Raw genomic sequence first — 16,753 nt, 5'->3', positions numbered from 1 at the left:
GTCATCGCGTTTACATGAAGTTTTGATATTAGGCTACCATCAATGTCCATTTCCAGTAAAATATCCAAATATGAAGCAAATGACGCAGACTCTATAGTATCTTTATTAGGATATATGAAGTCGACGTACATGTAAGTATGGAAATAACAATTGTTAATTGATAATACGTCGTCGATATACCTGAATGTTTATTTGAGGGTAACGCGGTGAGTTATTTTTTTTCACGTACAAGTTTTTGAATAAATTCTGCTTCATAAGAACACAAAAATAGATCTGCCAACAAAGGAACACAATTGGTACGAAGATAGAATTAATTCCATCAAACTATTAAATCAGTATTCGAAATATTCCAAAAGTTGTATGGATCAAAGCAATAATGAACTCTAGTCTCGTTCAACCAGATACTCGGCTGTCTCCGTTAATCTCCGAAAAGCAAGAGATACTCTCTGTACATTAGGTCACGTAAGGCATGATGACGCCACTTCTATGCAAATTAGTAAAATATACACCATTTCTTTATATGTAATCAACATTTTAAAAATCGTTTGTTCATTTTAATTGAGAGAGAGAGAGAGAGAGAGAGAAAGAGAGAGAGAGAGAAAGAGGGTTACTAGGACCATGCGTGTTATTTATTTACTGATGAAGCAAATAACACCTTAATCAATAATCCATTAACTAAATGGAAAATCATAGAATACAAATGGAAAATTATACATTTCAAGTAGAAAATTATACAATACAACTGAAAATGTATATAATACAAATGCAAAAGATCTGATACATATTTTAACCAGTCTGTAATAGCATTAGATAAACTTCAACAATTTTTGTTTATTTAAGTGTCTTTGCCTGTACAAAACAAGAAAACAAATATAATTAAATTATAAATTACTAATTACATAAACATACTAGTATACTGTTTATTTAATATAATCATGCCTTACAAATTTCCTAACTGATAATTAAATAAAGCGTCCGGTACCTCTGACTAAGCATTTCCAGGGACATCAAGGTACATCTATAACTTGCAAGTTATTACACAATTTCAACAAAAGTCACCCAAACTTTCTTTTCTCTGTCGACATGCCACAGAGCAATGCCAGCTATCATGCCCTTCCACATAAACTGTATGCCTCTCATCTTTGTCCCAGAGCTCTAGTTAGATCATTATCGGTAATCCAGCTATCATACCCTTCCACATAAACTGTACGCCATTAATCTTTGTCCCAGCGCTCTAGTTAGATTAGTATCGATAATCCAGCTATCATACCCTTCCACATAAACTGTATGCCATTTATCTTTGTCCCAGCGCTCTAGTTAGATCATTATCGGTAATCCAGCTATCATACCCTTCCACATAAACTGTACGCCATTCATCTTTGTCCCAGCGCTCTAGTTAGATCATTATCGATAATCCAGCTATCATGCCCTTCCACATAAACTGTATGCCATTTATCTTTGTCCCAGCGCTCTAGTTAGATCATTATCGGTAATCCAGCTATCATACCCTTCCACATAAACTGTACGCCATTCATCTTTGTCCCAGCGCTCTAGTTAGATCATTATCGATAATCCAGCTATCATGCCCTTCCACAGAAACTGTATGCCATTCATCGTTGTCCCAGCGCTCTAGTTAGATCATTATCGGTAATGCCAGCTATCATACCCTTCCACATAAACTGTACGCCATTCATCTTTGTCCCAGCGCTCTAGTTAGATCATTATCGGTAATCCAGCTATCATACCCTTCCACATAAACTGTATGCCATTCATCTTTGTCCCAGCGCTCTAATTAGATCATTATCGGTAATGCCAGCTATCATACCCTTCCACATAAACTGTACGCCATTCATCTTTGTCCCAGCGCTCTAGTTAGATCATTATCGGTAATCCAGCTATCATACCCTTCCACATATACTGTATGCCATTCATCTTTGTCCCAGCGCTCTAGTTAGATCATTATCGATAATCCAGCTATCATGCCCTTCCACATAAACTGTATGCCATTCACCTTTGTCCCAGCGCTCTAGTTAGATCATTATCGGTAATCCAGCTATCATGCCCTTCCACATAAACTGTACGCCATTCATCTTTGTCCCAGCGCTCTAGTTAGATCATTATCGGTAATCCAGCTATCATGCCCTTCCACATAAACTGTTCGCCATTCATCTTTGTCCCAGCGCTCTAGTTAGATCATTATCGGTTATCAGAAGTCAATGAGCGTAAACACTCTTAAAAACAAATGCGTTCTTTTCTCGTTTAAAATCAAGCAGTTTAAAATTACATATTTATCGACAGTTCATTAGATTGAAATTGACTTCTCCAAAGTTTTGTAAGAATCTTTACAATTGCTGTTTTATTTGTTATACTGACATTTGAAGCCATCAGTAAAGCAATGTTTTTTTAAAAAATTGGATTTGGATATAGCTTTTATAGTACATGTATATACATGTGTTTAACTTCATACTGTATTAAAATCATAACTAAATAATAGTTAGTATAATAATGATAATAATAATAACTATTAATATTAATTTTTTTTCCTTCAAAAATCCATGCCAAATTTAAGCAATTTTTTAAGGAGAATTATCTGCTTGGGGCCCATATTTCCAAACAAAATGGGCTGTGACATAGATCACAATAAAATATATGAACATATAAGATCTCCATCTTGATATCTATGTTTGTTTTCGGATAATTGACATTACAAGTATTTCAGGTGACAACCTCCTAAATTTGTCATTTATATCTAAATTTTAATCTAGTCAGAGTTATCGAAAGATAAGAAATGACACTTGACATAACAAAGGAATTGGTGGCCAAACAATATTTTGGTAATGTTCTATGAAGATTTCAAGTCATCCCATAAAAAAGAGAACGTTTGCTATTTTATTGTGTATGACCGCTAGTAAATCTTATCTTAACTTTGCACTGTTCATTATTTCTGACTAAAAGTCCAAAAACAGTCTATAGCAACTCATTTCAGGGCTGTAGTGGTGGTGGGGGTCAATCAATGAGAAGTGTTGTATCACTGACTTCAAAGAGAATAGAGAAAAATAAATAAAACATCGCATCCTGATCACGACGTAAATTGTTATTTGAACTGTTATTCCGTTCGGGAAATCTTATATTCCCGACTTGTCATTGTCCATAAATACAGACAATTTCTGAAATCTTTAATGATATATAAGGCACGGAGTTCATAGCTTTGAACTTCATTTGAAATTGCATCGGAATTATTTAGAGAGTGCAATTTGCACTGCTGATGATTTCTGAAAAAAACTCTAAAACAGTCTTTAGCAACTCATTTTAGGGCTGGAGTGTGACGAGGGGAGGGGGGGGGGGGGTAAAAATATATTGGAATTGAAGAAAACATGGTATTTGAAATAAAACATCACATCCTGTTCATGACGTTAACTATTGTTTGAAGTGTATTTCCGCTCGTTTAATCTTATATTCCCGACTTGTCGTAGTCACTGACTATAGATAATTTTCAATTTCTTTTAAATAGATATAAAGCACGAAGTTCATAGCATTAAAATCCATTTAGATTTGCATCGGTAATATTGAGAGTATCAGGACTTATAACCAGAGAGAGCGAACTAGGCTGTAGCCAACACTCAGTATTCCTGAGCAATATCACACAGTACAATTTATTGCACAAGGATAAAATGACTCCTCATTCTCTGATCAGAAGAACTTTGTATAGAATGACTCTAACAACGCTGCCGATTTGTTTATTATCATTTTACGTCACAGTTACATCTGCGAGTGTTCACGGTGAGAGGTATATTGGTCCCGTTGTCCGGGTGATGGGGATCATTGGTCAGCAGCAATGTGTCCGGGAATGTAGACACAGGCCCAAGCTGTGTCGTGGAGTCAACTACCTGAAACAGGAACTGCTGTGTGAACTTGTGTCGGCCATCAACGAAACGGAACCAAAACCCGGCTATGTTAGAATTGAACTAGATCAGGTAGTTTCCATGTTATCCATCTGTCTGCCCGTCTCTGCCCGTCTGTCTGTCCGTCTGTCTGTCTGTCTGTCTGTCTGTCTGTCTGTCTGTCTGTCTGTGTCCTTGTTTTTTTCTTCATTTTTGTAATCAAATGATATATTTATTTTTCATTCCATATCTAATTCTACCCTGACACATCTACAGAGTGCCAATATCACACAGGAATGTGTGTCGTGCTCTGCTGACGAAATGTGTGTTACGCTTTCCAGTAAGAAGAACCATTGTATTAAAGGTGGGTTAGTTATTTCTATTTAGAAAGTAAAAACACATGAAATACTTAAATCCACACTTTGCAAAAGTTTTCCTTTAGCGGGGTCTACCTAAAGGTTAAGAATTCAAAACCAATAAAATCCCTTTATGCAACAAGACATTTTGGCGCCCGTTGATAAAATCTCTTTGAATTTAATTCATTCCTTTAAGGTTTGAGGTACCCCATCCTGTGAAGCAATCAAAAAGTACAACGGAATTATTATTTTTTTGCCGTCAAATGGCAAAGTTAAACTCATTTAAACGAGAAAGATTCCTGGGATTTTTTGTGGATTTGTCTATTAATAATTTGATATTTTTTTTATACCCCCTCCCCCACCACCCCCCCCCCCCCCCCCAAAAAAAATGGTGCACGTTTCTGTAAAAGTTAATTCCAATATTCAGTTGTAGGTAATTTGTAAATCGTTGCCCGTTATCTTTTGCCATATAAGTAGAGTGACAATACAAAAAAAAATTGAGTTTAATGTACCATCCAACTTCACAGCTAATTTGTAAATTTGGGAAAATGAAGTGCCAAGTACTGATTTTCATCTCGTCGTAGAAATGTCTATTGTTAACATTCAAAATAATAAATGGGCAAACATGTTTGAAGAAGGGAGATAACTTTAAAGTAAAAAATCAGCTGTTTGATATACAGGTTCATGTAAACTCGATAAATAAGCAACTGTTTCTATCCTTATCAGTCCATTAAAAATCTTAATTCATGTATCCACATTATGCAGACATTTTAACGGTTCGAGTAATACTCTTAAAATGTAAATAAATGAATACTTTAATAAATGTAAATAAAAACAATATTCTACATTAAGAAACAAAAACAAAAATACTTTAAAAAATAATATTAGTTGTTTTTTCGTTCACTTTAGATGGAATTATTACTATTTAGATAATGACAGTCCGGCGGATTGTACATCCCTTCACAACAATAACTGTGGCCTACCAAGTGGACTATACAGAATAAAGCTATCGTTCCTAGGTCACGTGACAGCTTTCTGTGACATGGATACAGATGGCGGCGGCTGGACAGTACAGGCAGTTTATTATCATTATTATTAAGGTCTTCCGTTTCCAACGGAAGACCTTATAGTGATTGTAAGGTTTTTTATTATTAAGGTCTTCCGTTTCCAACGGAAGACCTTATAGTGATTGTTAGGTTTTTTCTTTCTTTCTTATTATTATTATTTTTTTCCCCTTTTTGTATCGTGAATATCTCAGAGATGTCTACATAGATTTTCATAAAATTTTTAGTGATGATTGAAATGAAAAAGATCTAGAAGTCTGTTATTTGAGTTTTTCTAAATTTACTTCCGTTCGTCCGTTTCCTGTCCCGCGACGAAATGCTTGTCACCTCCAGATCTCAAATATGGTAAAGATTTGAACATCCAAACTTTGTGGGATAATAGACCAATAGCTGCAGATGTGTTTAAACTATTCTGATTTGTTCGTCGTAACTTCCGGTCGTCACCGGAAACACTTCAAAAAATATTGTTTTTACGTATTCAAATTCTTTTCCATAGAATAAATATATAAGTATAAATCTATGCAAATGTTATCTATGCGATATCAAATCACCAAAAAAATTCTACTTCCCGTGAGATATCTCAATCATCTCAGGTAGCTTTTTTAAAACACATTTTGTACCCGCGAGATCTCAGAAACTAAAAGTGATCAAGACACGAAACTTTCATGGATGATAGACATTTGATTGAAGATGTGTTTAACCAGTTTCATTTTGTCTTCCGTCACTTCCGGTCCACACCGGAAGAGTTAAAAATCGAGCTGTTTATCAGTTTAACTGTTTTCCTTTGATATTTTTAGTTAGATAAATGAAAAATAATGTACAAAAGGCAAGTATACAAGAAATATTTGATACAATTTACATTGAACACTTCCGTTTGCCCGTTTCCTGTCCAGAGACCAAAAATCTATTTCGACGAGATCTCAAACCGGTAACGACTTGAACAACCAAACTTTGTGGGATGATAGACCTATGTATGTACATGTGTTAACACTATTTTGTTTTATCCGGCGTAACTTCCAGTCGTCACAGGAAGTACACCCAATTTTGATTTTTAAGAAATATTTTTGTTATTTAGCATTGAAGTAACATTTTAGCAATGGAAATACAAAAGGTCATCCACACATTCCAAAAAAAAAGTTCTACTTCCGGTGAGACATCTCAAATATCTCAGGTAGCCTTCTTTTAAAAAAACAAAGTACCCTCAAGATCTCAGAAACTGTTATAGATCAAGACACAAAACTTATTTATATAATGGACATTGATTGAACATGTGTTTAACGAGTTTCATTTGGTCCTACGTCACTTCCGGTTATTAGGTTATTACTCGAAGCGTTTAAGCAATACTTTTAAACTTTTAACTTTTTTTTTAACATTTACTCAATGTGATGAACAGTAACGTACCGTAGGTAAATGTACTAAAATATCTACTTTCCATTTCTTAAAACAATTCCGTTTGTTCGTTTCTGGTCCCAAGACAAAAACCTTTTTTGAACGGGATATTATAACTAACAAAAACTTGAACATCCAAACTTTGAAGAAAGACAAAATGTATACATTATATCCATTTTCTGATTACAAGATAACTGGATTTTTTGTGCAGATTTATACATGAGGAACGGAAGACCTTTTTGTTGCTATAGCAACAAGAGTCTAGTTATTATTATTATTTTTTTCCCCGATTTTCTCAGAGATGACTGGATAGATTTTCTTGAAATTTTCAGGAAGAATAGAGAATGATAAAGTGTAGGAATGATTTTTTCATTTTTTAAAAATTCATTTCCGGTCGTCCGTTTCCTGTCCCGCAATGAAAAACCTTGTCACCTCGAGACCTCAAAGATGGTAAAGACTTGATCAACCAATTTTTGTAGGATGATAGACCTGTGTATGTAGATGTGTTTAAACACTTTTGTTTTGTTCGTCGTAACTTCCGGTTGTCACCGGAAGCACTTCAAAAATAGTTATTTTACGCATTAAATTCATTTTCCGTAAATTAAATAAATAAGTATAATTCTATGCATAACGTATCTATGCAATGTTAGATCAACAAAAAAATTCTACTTCCGGTGAGATATCTCAATTATCTCAGGAAGCCTTTTTAAAACACATTTTGTACCCGCGAGATCTCAGAAACTATAAGTGATCAAGACACGGAACTTTCGTGGATGATAGACATTTGATTGAAGATGTGTTTAACTGGTTTCATGTTGTCTTCCGTCACTTCCGGTACACACCGGAAGAGTTCAAACAAATCGAGCTGTTAATCAGTTTAACTGTTTTTCTTTGACATTTTTAGCTAGATAAGGAAATATAACGTACAAAAGGCAAGTATACAAGAAATGTTTAATACAATTTACATTGAGCACTTCCGCATGTCCGTTTCCTGTCCCGAGACAAAAAACCTTATTTCGACGAGATCTCAAAAACGGTGACGACTTGAACAACCAAACTTTGTGGGATGATAGACCTATGTATGAACATGTGTTAACACTGTTTTGCTTTGTTCGGCGTAACTTCCGGTCGTCACCGGAAGCACTTCAAAAATTTTGTTTTCTTCATATTTTATTCATTTTACATAAAATGAAAATATCAGTATATAATCTTACATATGTCATCTATATAATGTTAAATTAGCAAATAAATTTTACTTCCGGTGAGATATCTCAAATGTCTCTGTGTAGCTTTCCATTTTACAAATTAGATGTCCGTGAGATTTTTGTCACTGTAAGTGATTGAGATAATTCACAATATTTATCATATCCACTTTTTTTTCTATGTGAGAGAAGCAATGTCTTACAGTTAAATTGATTCATGTATATCAAAACGGAAGACCTTTTTGTTGCTTTTGCAACAAGTGTCTAGTTATTATTAAGGTCTTCCGTTTCCAACGGAAGACCTTATAGTGATTGTAATGTTTCTTATTATTATTATTCTTATTTTTTTCCACGTTTTTCTCAGAGATGACTGGATAGATTTTCTTGAAATTTTCAGGAATAATAGGAAATGATAAAGTCTAGGAAGGATTTTTTTATTTTTTCAAAATTTATTTCTTGTCGTCCGTTTCCTGTCCCGCGACGAAAAAGCTTGTCACCCCGAGATCTCAAAAACGGTAAAGAATTGAACAACCAAACTTTGTGGGATGATAGACCTGTGTATGTAGATGTGTTTAAACTATTTTTTTTTGTTCGTAGTAACTTCCGGTCGTCACCGGAAGCACTTCAAAAATAGTAATTTTACGCATTTAATTCATTTGTCATAAATTAGATATATAAGTATAAATCTATACATAGGTTATCTATGCGATGTTAAATCAACAAAAAAATTCTACTTCCGGTGAGATATCTCAATCATCTCAGGTAGCTCTTTTAATACAGATTTTGTACCCGCGAGATCTAAGAAACTATAAGTGATCAAGACACCAAACTTTAACAGATGATAGACATTTGATTGAAGATGTGTTTAACTGGTTTCATTTTGTCTTCCGTCACTTCCGGTCCACACCGGAAGAGTTCAAACAAATCGAGCCGTTCTTTAGTTTTACTGTTTCCCTTTGGCATTTTTAGTTTGATAAATGAAAAATAATGTACAAAAGGCAAGTATACAAGAAATATTTCATACAATTTACATTGAGCACTTCCGCATGTCCGTTTCCTGTCCCGAGACCAAAAACCTTATTTCGACGAGATCTAAAAAGTGGTGACGACTTGAACAACCAAACGTTGTGGGATATTAGACTTCTGTATGAACATGTGTTAACACTATTTTGTTTTGTTCGGCGTAACTTCTGGTCGTCACCGGAAGTACTTCAAAATTTTTGTTTTTTTTCATATATTATTCATTTTACATAAAATGAAAATATCACTATACAATCTTACATATGTCATCTATACAATGTTAAATTAGCAAATGAATTTTACTTCCGGTGAGATATCTCAAATATCTCTATGTAGCTTTCTTTTTTTACAAATTTGATGTCCGCGAGATTTTTGTCATTGTAAGTGATTGAGACACGAATCTTTCATGATTGATCGAAATTTGATTAGGGATGTGTTTAACGGATTAAATTTTGTCAACTGTCACTTCCGGTTCTTACTGGAAGGGTTCAGACAAATCCTGTTTTTAACAAGTTTAACTGAGTTTCTTTGGTGTTTCATCTAGCCTGATAAACAGTGATGTTCGTTAAGCAAATGTACGAGAAAAACCATCTTTTGTTTTCATTTATCACTTCCGTTCGTCCGTTTCCGGTCCCGAGACAAAAAATATTGTTTCAAAGAGATCAGGGATGTGTACAACCAAACTTTAAGTAAGATTGACTTATGATTGTACAAATGGTTAACATTTTTGTTTAGCTCGGCGTTACTTCCGGTCGTCACAAAAATTACTTCAAAAATTGATTTTCTTTTTCATTCCGTTGTTTTTATTAGAAGTAACGTCTGGATATATCATTCACAATAATTATCATATCCTCTTTTTTTCTATGTGAGAGAAGCAATGTCTTACAGTTGAATTGATACATGTATATTAAAACGGAAGACCTTTTTGTTGCTTTTGCAACAAGTGTCTAGTTATTAAGGTCTTCCGTTTCCAACGGAAGACCTTATAGTGATTGTAAGGTTTTTTATTATTATTATTTTTTTTTTTCCTTTTTTTGTCCACAAGATTTCTCGGAGATGGCTAGATAGATATTTTTGAAATTTTCTGGAATGAAAGACAATGATAATATCTCTAGGCGTTTTTTTCATTTTTTAAAAATTCATTTCCGGTCGTGCGTTTCCTGTCCCGCGTTGAAAAAGCTTGTCACCTCGAGATCTCAAAAACGGTAAAGTTTTGAACACCCAAACTTTGTGGGATGATAGACCTATAGCTGTAGATGTGTTTAAACTATTTTGTTTTGTTCGTCGTAACTTCCGGTCGTCACCGGAAGCACTTCAAAAATAATTATTTCTACGCATTAAATTTCTTTTCCATAGAATAAACATGAAACTATAATTCTATACATAAGTTACCTATGCGATGTTATATCAACAAAAAAATTCTACTTCCGGTGAGATATCTCAATTATCTCAGGTAGCTTTTTTAAAACACATTTTGTACCCCCGAGATCTCAGAAACTATAAATGATCAAATCATGAAACATTTATGAATGATAGACATTTGATTGAAGATGTGTTTAACCGCTTTCATTTGGTCTTCCGTCACTTCCGGTCCACACAGGAAGAGTTCAAACAAATCGAGCTGTTTATAAGTTTAACTGTTTTCCTTAGATATTTTAAGTATTTTTTATTGTCAATTACGTACAAAAGGCAAGTTTACAAGAAATATTTAATACAATTTACACTGAGCACTTCCGTTTGTCCGTTTCCTGTCCCGAGACAAAAAACCTTATTTCGTCGAGATCTTAAAAACGGTAACAATTTGAACAACCGAACATTGTGGGATGATACATCTATGTATGTACATAGGTTCACATTAGTTTGTTTTATCCGGCGTTACTTCTGGTCGTCACAGGAAGTGCACCCAATTTTGATTTTTTTAAAATATTTGGTTAATTAGCATGGAAGTAACATTTAAGCTATAGAAATACAAAAGGTCATATACACATTATAAATAAACAACAAAAAGTTCTACTTCCGGTGAGACATCTCAAATATCTCAGGTAGCCCTCTTTTTAAAAAACAAAGTACCCACGAGATCTCAGAAACTGCGAGAGATCAAGAAACAAAATTTATATGTATAATTAACATTTGATTGAACATGTGTTTAACGGGTTTCATTTGGTCGTACGTCATTTCCGGTTCTCACTTGAAGCGTTCAAAGAATAGAAGTTTTTTTTTTTAACTTTAGATTTGTTTTAATATTGTTTTATTATTTTTTAATGTTTTAATATTGTTTTAATATAAACGTACCGTAGGTAAATGTACTAAAACATCGTCTTTTAATTTCTTAAATCACTTCCGTTTGTTCGTTTCTGATTCCGAGACTAAAAACCTTTTTTCAAAGAGATGTTATAACTTACAAAAATTTGAACATCAACACTTCGAGAAAAGACAAAACAATGTATGAAGATATGTTCACTATGTTCTAAATGATCCGGCGTAACTTCCGGTCGTCACAGAAAGTACTCAAAAATTGAAATTTTGTCCTTTGTTTTTTTTTTTTATTTCTTTGGAATTCCTTTACAATATATGTTATATCCATTTTCTGTTTACAAGAGAAATGGACTTTTTGTACAGATTAATACATAAGGAACGGAAGACCTTTTTGTTGCTATAGCAACAAGAGTCTAGTTATTATTATTTTTTTCCCAGTTTTTGTCCACAAGATTTCTCAGAGATGGCTGGATAGATTTACTTGAAATTTTCAGGATTGATAGAAAATGATCATATCTCTAGGCGTTTTTTTCATTTTTTGAAAATTCATTTCCTGTCGTCCGTTTCCTGTCCCGCGACAAAAAGCTTGTCACATCGAGATCTCAGAAATGATAAAGATTTGAACATCCAAACTTTGAGGGATGATAGACCTATAGTTGTAGATGTGTTTAAACATTTTTGTTTTGTTCGGCGTAACTTCCGGTCCTCACTGGAAGCTCTTTTAAAGAATTGGTTTTTACATTTTAAATTTATTTTCCATAGAATAAAGATATTGGTATAGATCCTTACATATGTCATCTATACAATGTTGAATAAACAAAAAAAATCTACTTCCGGTGAGATATCTCGATTATCTCAAAAAGCTTTTTTAAAACATATTTTGTACCCGTAAGTTCTCAGGTACTGTACGTGATCAAGACACGAAACTTTCACTAATCATAGACATTTGATTGAAGATGTGTTTAAACAGTTTCATTTTGTCTTCCGTCACTTCCGGTCCACCGCGGAAGAGTTCAAACAAATCAAACTGTTTATCCGTTAAACTGTTTTTATTTGATAGTTTTAGCTTCTTCGATGAAAAATAATGTAAAATAGGAAAGTAACAAGATATAAAAATTTTTAATTTCATAAAGCACTTCCGTTTGTCCGTTTCCTGTCCCGAGACAAAAAACCTTATATCGATGAGATCTCAAAAACGGTGACGACTTGAACAATAAAACTTTGTTGGGTGATAGGCCTATGTACGTACATGTGTTTACATTATTCTGTTTTGTTCGGCGTAACTTCCGGTCGTCACCGGAAGCACTTCAAAGATAACTACTTTTACACATTAAATTCTTTTGCCATAGAATAGATACATAAGTATAAATCTATACATAGGTTATCAATGCAATGTTATATCAACAAAAAAATTCTACTTCCGGTGAGATATCTCAAATATCTCAGGTAGCTCTTTTGAAACACATTTTGTACAAACGAGTTCTCAGAAACTATAAGTGATCAAAGCAAAAAACGTTCATGGATGATAGACATTTTATTGAAGATGTGTTTAACTGGTGTCCTTTTGTCTTCCGTCACTTCCGGTCCACACAAGAGGAGTTCAAACAAATCGAACTTTTTATCAGTTTAACTGTCTTCCTTTGATATTTGTAGTGAGCTCGATGAACAATAGTGTACAAAATGCAAGTATACAAGAAATATTTATTACAATTTACATTGAGAACTTCCGTTTGTCCGTTTCCTGTCCTGAGACAAACAACCTTATTTCGACGAGATCTCATAAACGATGTCGACTTGAACAACCAAACTTTGTGGGATGATAGACCTTTATATGTACATGTTTTTAAACTATTTTATTTTGTTCGGCGTAACTTCCGGTCGTCACCGGAAGCACTACAAAAATTATGTTTTTTCTTTATTTATTTCTTTTACATGGAATGAATATATCAGTATACAATCTTAGATGTGTCATCCTTATAATGTTAAATTTTTAAATAACTGTTACTTCCGGTGAGATATCTCAAATATCTCTATGTAGCTTTCCTTTTTACAAATTTGATGCCCGCAAGATTTTTGCCACTGTAAGTGATTGAGACACAAAGGTTTCATGAATGATAGACATTTGATTGATGATATGTTTAGCGGGTTCTATTTTATCAACTGTCACTTCCGGTTTTCACCGGAAGGATTCGAATAAATCACATTTTTAACAAGTTTAACTGAATTTCTTGGGTGTTTCATCTAGCCTGATAAACAGTGATGCACTCTAAGCAAATGTACGAAAAATACCACCTTTTTTATTAATCACTTCCGTTGGTCCGTTTCCCGTCTCCAGACAAAAACTATTGTTTCAAAGATATTTCAGACTTGACAGAAACGTTAACAACCAAACTTTGTGGAAAGATTGACTTATGATTGTACAAATGTTTAACCTGTTTTGTTTAGTTCGGCTGTACTTCCGGTCGTCACAGAGAGTACTTCAAAAATTGATTTCTTTTTCAATCTCGTTGTTTTACATGGAAGTAACGTCTGGATATATAATTCACAATAATTATCATATCAACTATTTTCTCTATGTAAGAGAAGCAATGTCTACTACGGTTAAATTGATTCATGTATATCAAAACGGAAGACCTTTTTGTTGCTTTTGCAACAAGAGTCTAGTTATCATTATTATTGATAGTTATACTTTTACTAACACATTAATACTTTAATTTTGGTTACACCAAATACGTTTTGTTTCTTAGAGAAAAGTGTATTAAAAAAATCCAGGTAAATCAAAGAAAAAATATTGTGTATTTCAAAAATGTAGCACAATGTCTAATAATGTTTAGCACACACATATTCTATGTTATTTTGCCTCGATATTGTATCAATCACCATTTATTCTTTTCAAGATGTTTCAGAAACGACAGGATGGTTCTGAGGATTTTTATAGAACATGGACGGAGTACAAGAACGGATTTGGAAAATTGAGATCTGAGTTTTGGCTCGGTATTGTTCTTACTTTGTTTTATATTCAAATTAATTATGAAGATCTTTTTTTTACATTTTTTAACTGGTTTGTTTTAAAAGTCTGGACAATTTTTAAGAAAATAAATGTACACAATGTTTACAAAAATTATTGTACACGCTATTTACAACAACGTTTTACATAAGTTATTTAATTTATATCTAGGTTAAAAAGGGTGCAGGGTTAAACAAAATAGTTTTATTGCAATTGGTGTCATTGACAAAGAAAGAGCTATCCTGATTTCAAAGTTTTTTAGTTTTTTTTCCCGCTGCTATTACAGGTAACGAAAAACTACACCACCTGCTGAGTCAGGGGACGTATGAGATGAGGATGGACATGGAGGACTTTGACAACCAGACACGTTACGTCAAGTACACCAGTTTTAACGTAGGAGACGAGTCTAGCAAGTACACAGTCACGTTGACAGGGTTTTCTGGGAACGTTGGTGAGATTTATGTCTTTCATGCGTCAAACTTTGTTCGATTCAAGTTGTTATGCTCCTTGTTTACATTAAGTGTCGATACATTCATTTTAAACTCGAATTATGTAATTCAAGTCATATATTTTTTCCCTTATAATAACGTATTGAGATGTAATATTCAAACAAAGAATAATATAAAAAAAGTATTGATCACTTAGCCGATTCGTTTTTGAGTTTAAAAAAGGTTTTTTTTAATGTATTTATGTTTTTGCAGGGGACTGTTTCACAAATGCAACCATTGCTAAGGTTATTAATAACATGAATTTTTCCACATGGGATCAAGACAATGATCTTCTTACACGTAACTGTGCCGCCAAATCGACATCTGGATGGTGGCACAGCTCCTGTAACTGTGCGAACCCTAACGGCCTGTATCTGGTAGGGGAAACCACTCTTAACAATCAAGGAGTAACGTATCATCCATGGCGGAGTAGGTACTATTCGCTTAAGTCAACTCGCTTAATGGTAAGACGAGTTGCCTAGACACTGGATAGCATCATCAATAATGGAGATTGTTTTTCTATTTAACTAATTATGTATAATTAACAGATTTTGATACGATGATTAGGTTTCAGGTTGTTTGGATTCTTGTTGTCATTCGATTTATGAAATAGGAATTTTATTACAATTTATGTATAATATTAATTAAAACTACATATGCATGGTAGCAAGGAAACAAAGTTTTAATCAACAGGATTCCACTTCCGGAATCTCACTTCCGCTCAACACATTTCATTCACTTTAGCAAAGCAATGTCTACAGCAGAAAGATACGAGTTACAGGAAAAGAAAAATACAAATACTAAAGGCGTTTAAAGTTATCGTAAGAAATAAGTATAGGGTACCTAAACTTTCTGTCCACGGTCATACCTGAGTGAACAACACAGATAAGTTTCCTGAATGCTGGCAAAGTTATGTTTAGAAATATCGAATGCCCTGAACATTACTCTCCACGGTCTGTGTTCCGTGTCTGTGTTATAAAGTGACTCAAACTGCTATATGCATAGACATGCTTATCGACAAATCATGCGCCCCTCTTGCATTCGACATAACACACGGAAAAATGGTTCAGTCCGACTACGTCACTCACGATCACGTGTTTAATAACAATTATGGACAATATCCAGCCACGTTTAAAATACAGGACTGTGAAGCTAACCCAGTATATGTGATTGTAACGGTGTTTATATTGTTGGTTACATGTTATAATTCTAATGGTGTAATTTAGTAATACTGTTTATATGTTATGATAAATAACTTTTTCGACGAAGTGAACATAAAAGGAAAAAAAAGGAAAAGTGTACGTTGTCTTCGGCGTTGTAGTGCAAATTAAGATAATAAACTCTTTTATGCGTTAATCGTGTTTTTGTTTTTTGTTTTTGTTTTTGTCTAAATATTTAAACAAAAGGTATTTTTTATACAGTGTATGTGCAAAACACATAATATGTTCACTGTACAGCTGTAACTTCCTTATGCCTTCTTTCACGCGCTGCTAGGTTAAGAAAACAAAAAAAACTACCTTAAAAACATTAAAAATGACCGTAGATAGTGAACGTATTTTCCTTAATAGCAAATGAGATTTACAAAACTCAGAACCTCAAGGTTTTGTACGACTACTATCTTCTTATTCACATTGAAGTTTAACCTTAAAAAACACTAAGTCCAATAGGTGTTTTACAAACAGTTTTATTTATAGCGTGATTGTATAGGTCTTACAAATTTACAAACTCAACTCGACCAGTACATGTCTGATGTCAAATTCTAAATCTTAATCAAAATTTGTCAAATATCATTTTACATGGGATTATATACCTTTTCACTTATGACCAACAGTTTAGATTGGATATGTCTTCCTGTGATGATCATGAGGGAACATTTAGAGCTTAAATTTCAAAGCTAACAAATCTCTTCCTAATAATAGAATATAGACTTTATGATTAAGCTATAACTAATCTATCACTCTTACCTTTAGTGTTTGGATATGGACACTGATTTACCATTCTTACATCGTGTGCTTCGACATAGACACTAATCTATGACTCCTACCTTTTATTTTTTGAGAAAGACATTAATATTCCACGGTTATCGCGTG

General features: G+C 33.6%; 1 protein-coding gene across 2 annotated transcripts; it reads left to right on the top strand.

Annotated features, from left to right (window-relative positions):
- On the top strand, window positions 1-15,970 carry LOC105336444 (microfibril-associated glycoprotein 4). Of its 2 annotated transcripts, XM_066074929.1 has the most exons (8): window positions 1-131; window positions 3,760-3,974; window positions 4,158-4,245; window positions 5,167-5,306; window positions 14,066-14,162; window positions 14,462-14,517; window positions 14,548-14,626; window positions 14,877-15,970. In XM_066074929.1, the coding sequence occupies exons 2-8, from the start codon at window positions 3,813-3,815 to the stop codon at window positions 15,143-15,145; spliced, it is 891 nt and encodes a 296-aa protein (XP_065931001.1). In that variant the 5' UTR covers window positions 1-131; window positions 3,760-3,812; the 3' UTR covers window positions 15,146-15,970. The 2 variants fall into 2 exon arrangements, with proteins under 2 accessions (XP_065931001.1, XP_065930998.1); XM_066074926.1 differs by having other exon boundaries at window positions 14,462-14,626.
- The last annotated feature ends 783 nt before the right edge of the window (window positions 15,971-16,753 follow it).

This window comes from Magallana gigas, chromosome 1, assembly GCF_963853765.1.
Source record: "Magallana gigas chromosome 1, xbMagGiga1.1, whole genome shotgun sequence".
Lineage (NCBI taxonomy): Eukaryota > Metazoa > Mollusca > Bivalvia > Ostreida > Ostreidae > Magallana > Magallana gigas.
Note: the sequence above shows the minus strand (reverse complement) of the source record. Positions and strands in the feature narration are given on the sequence as shown.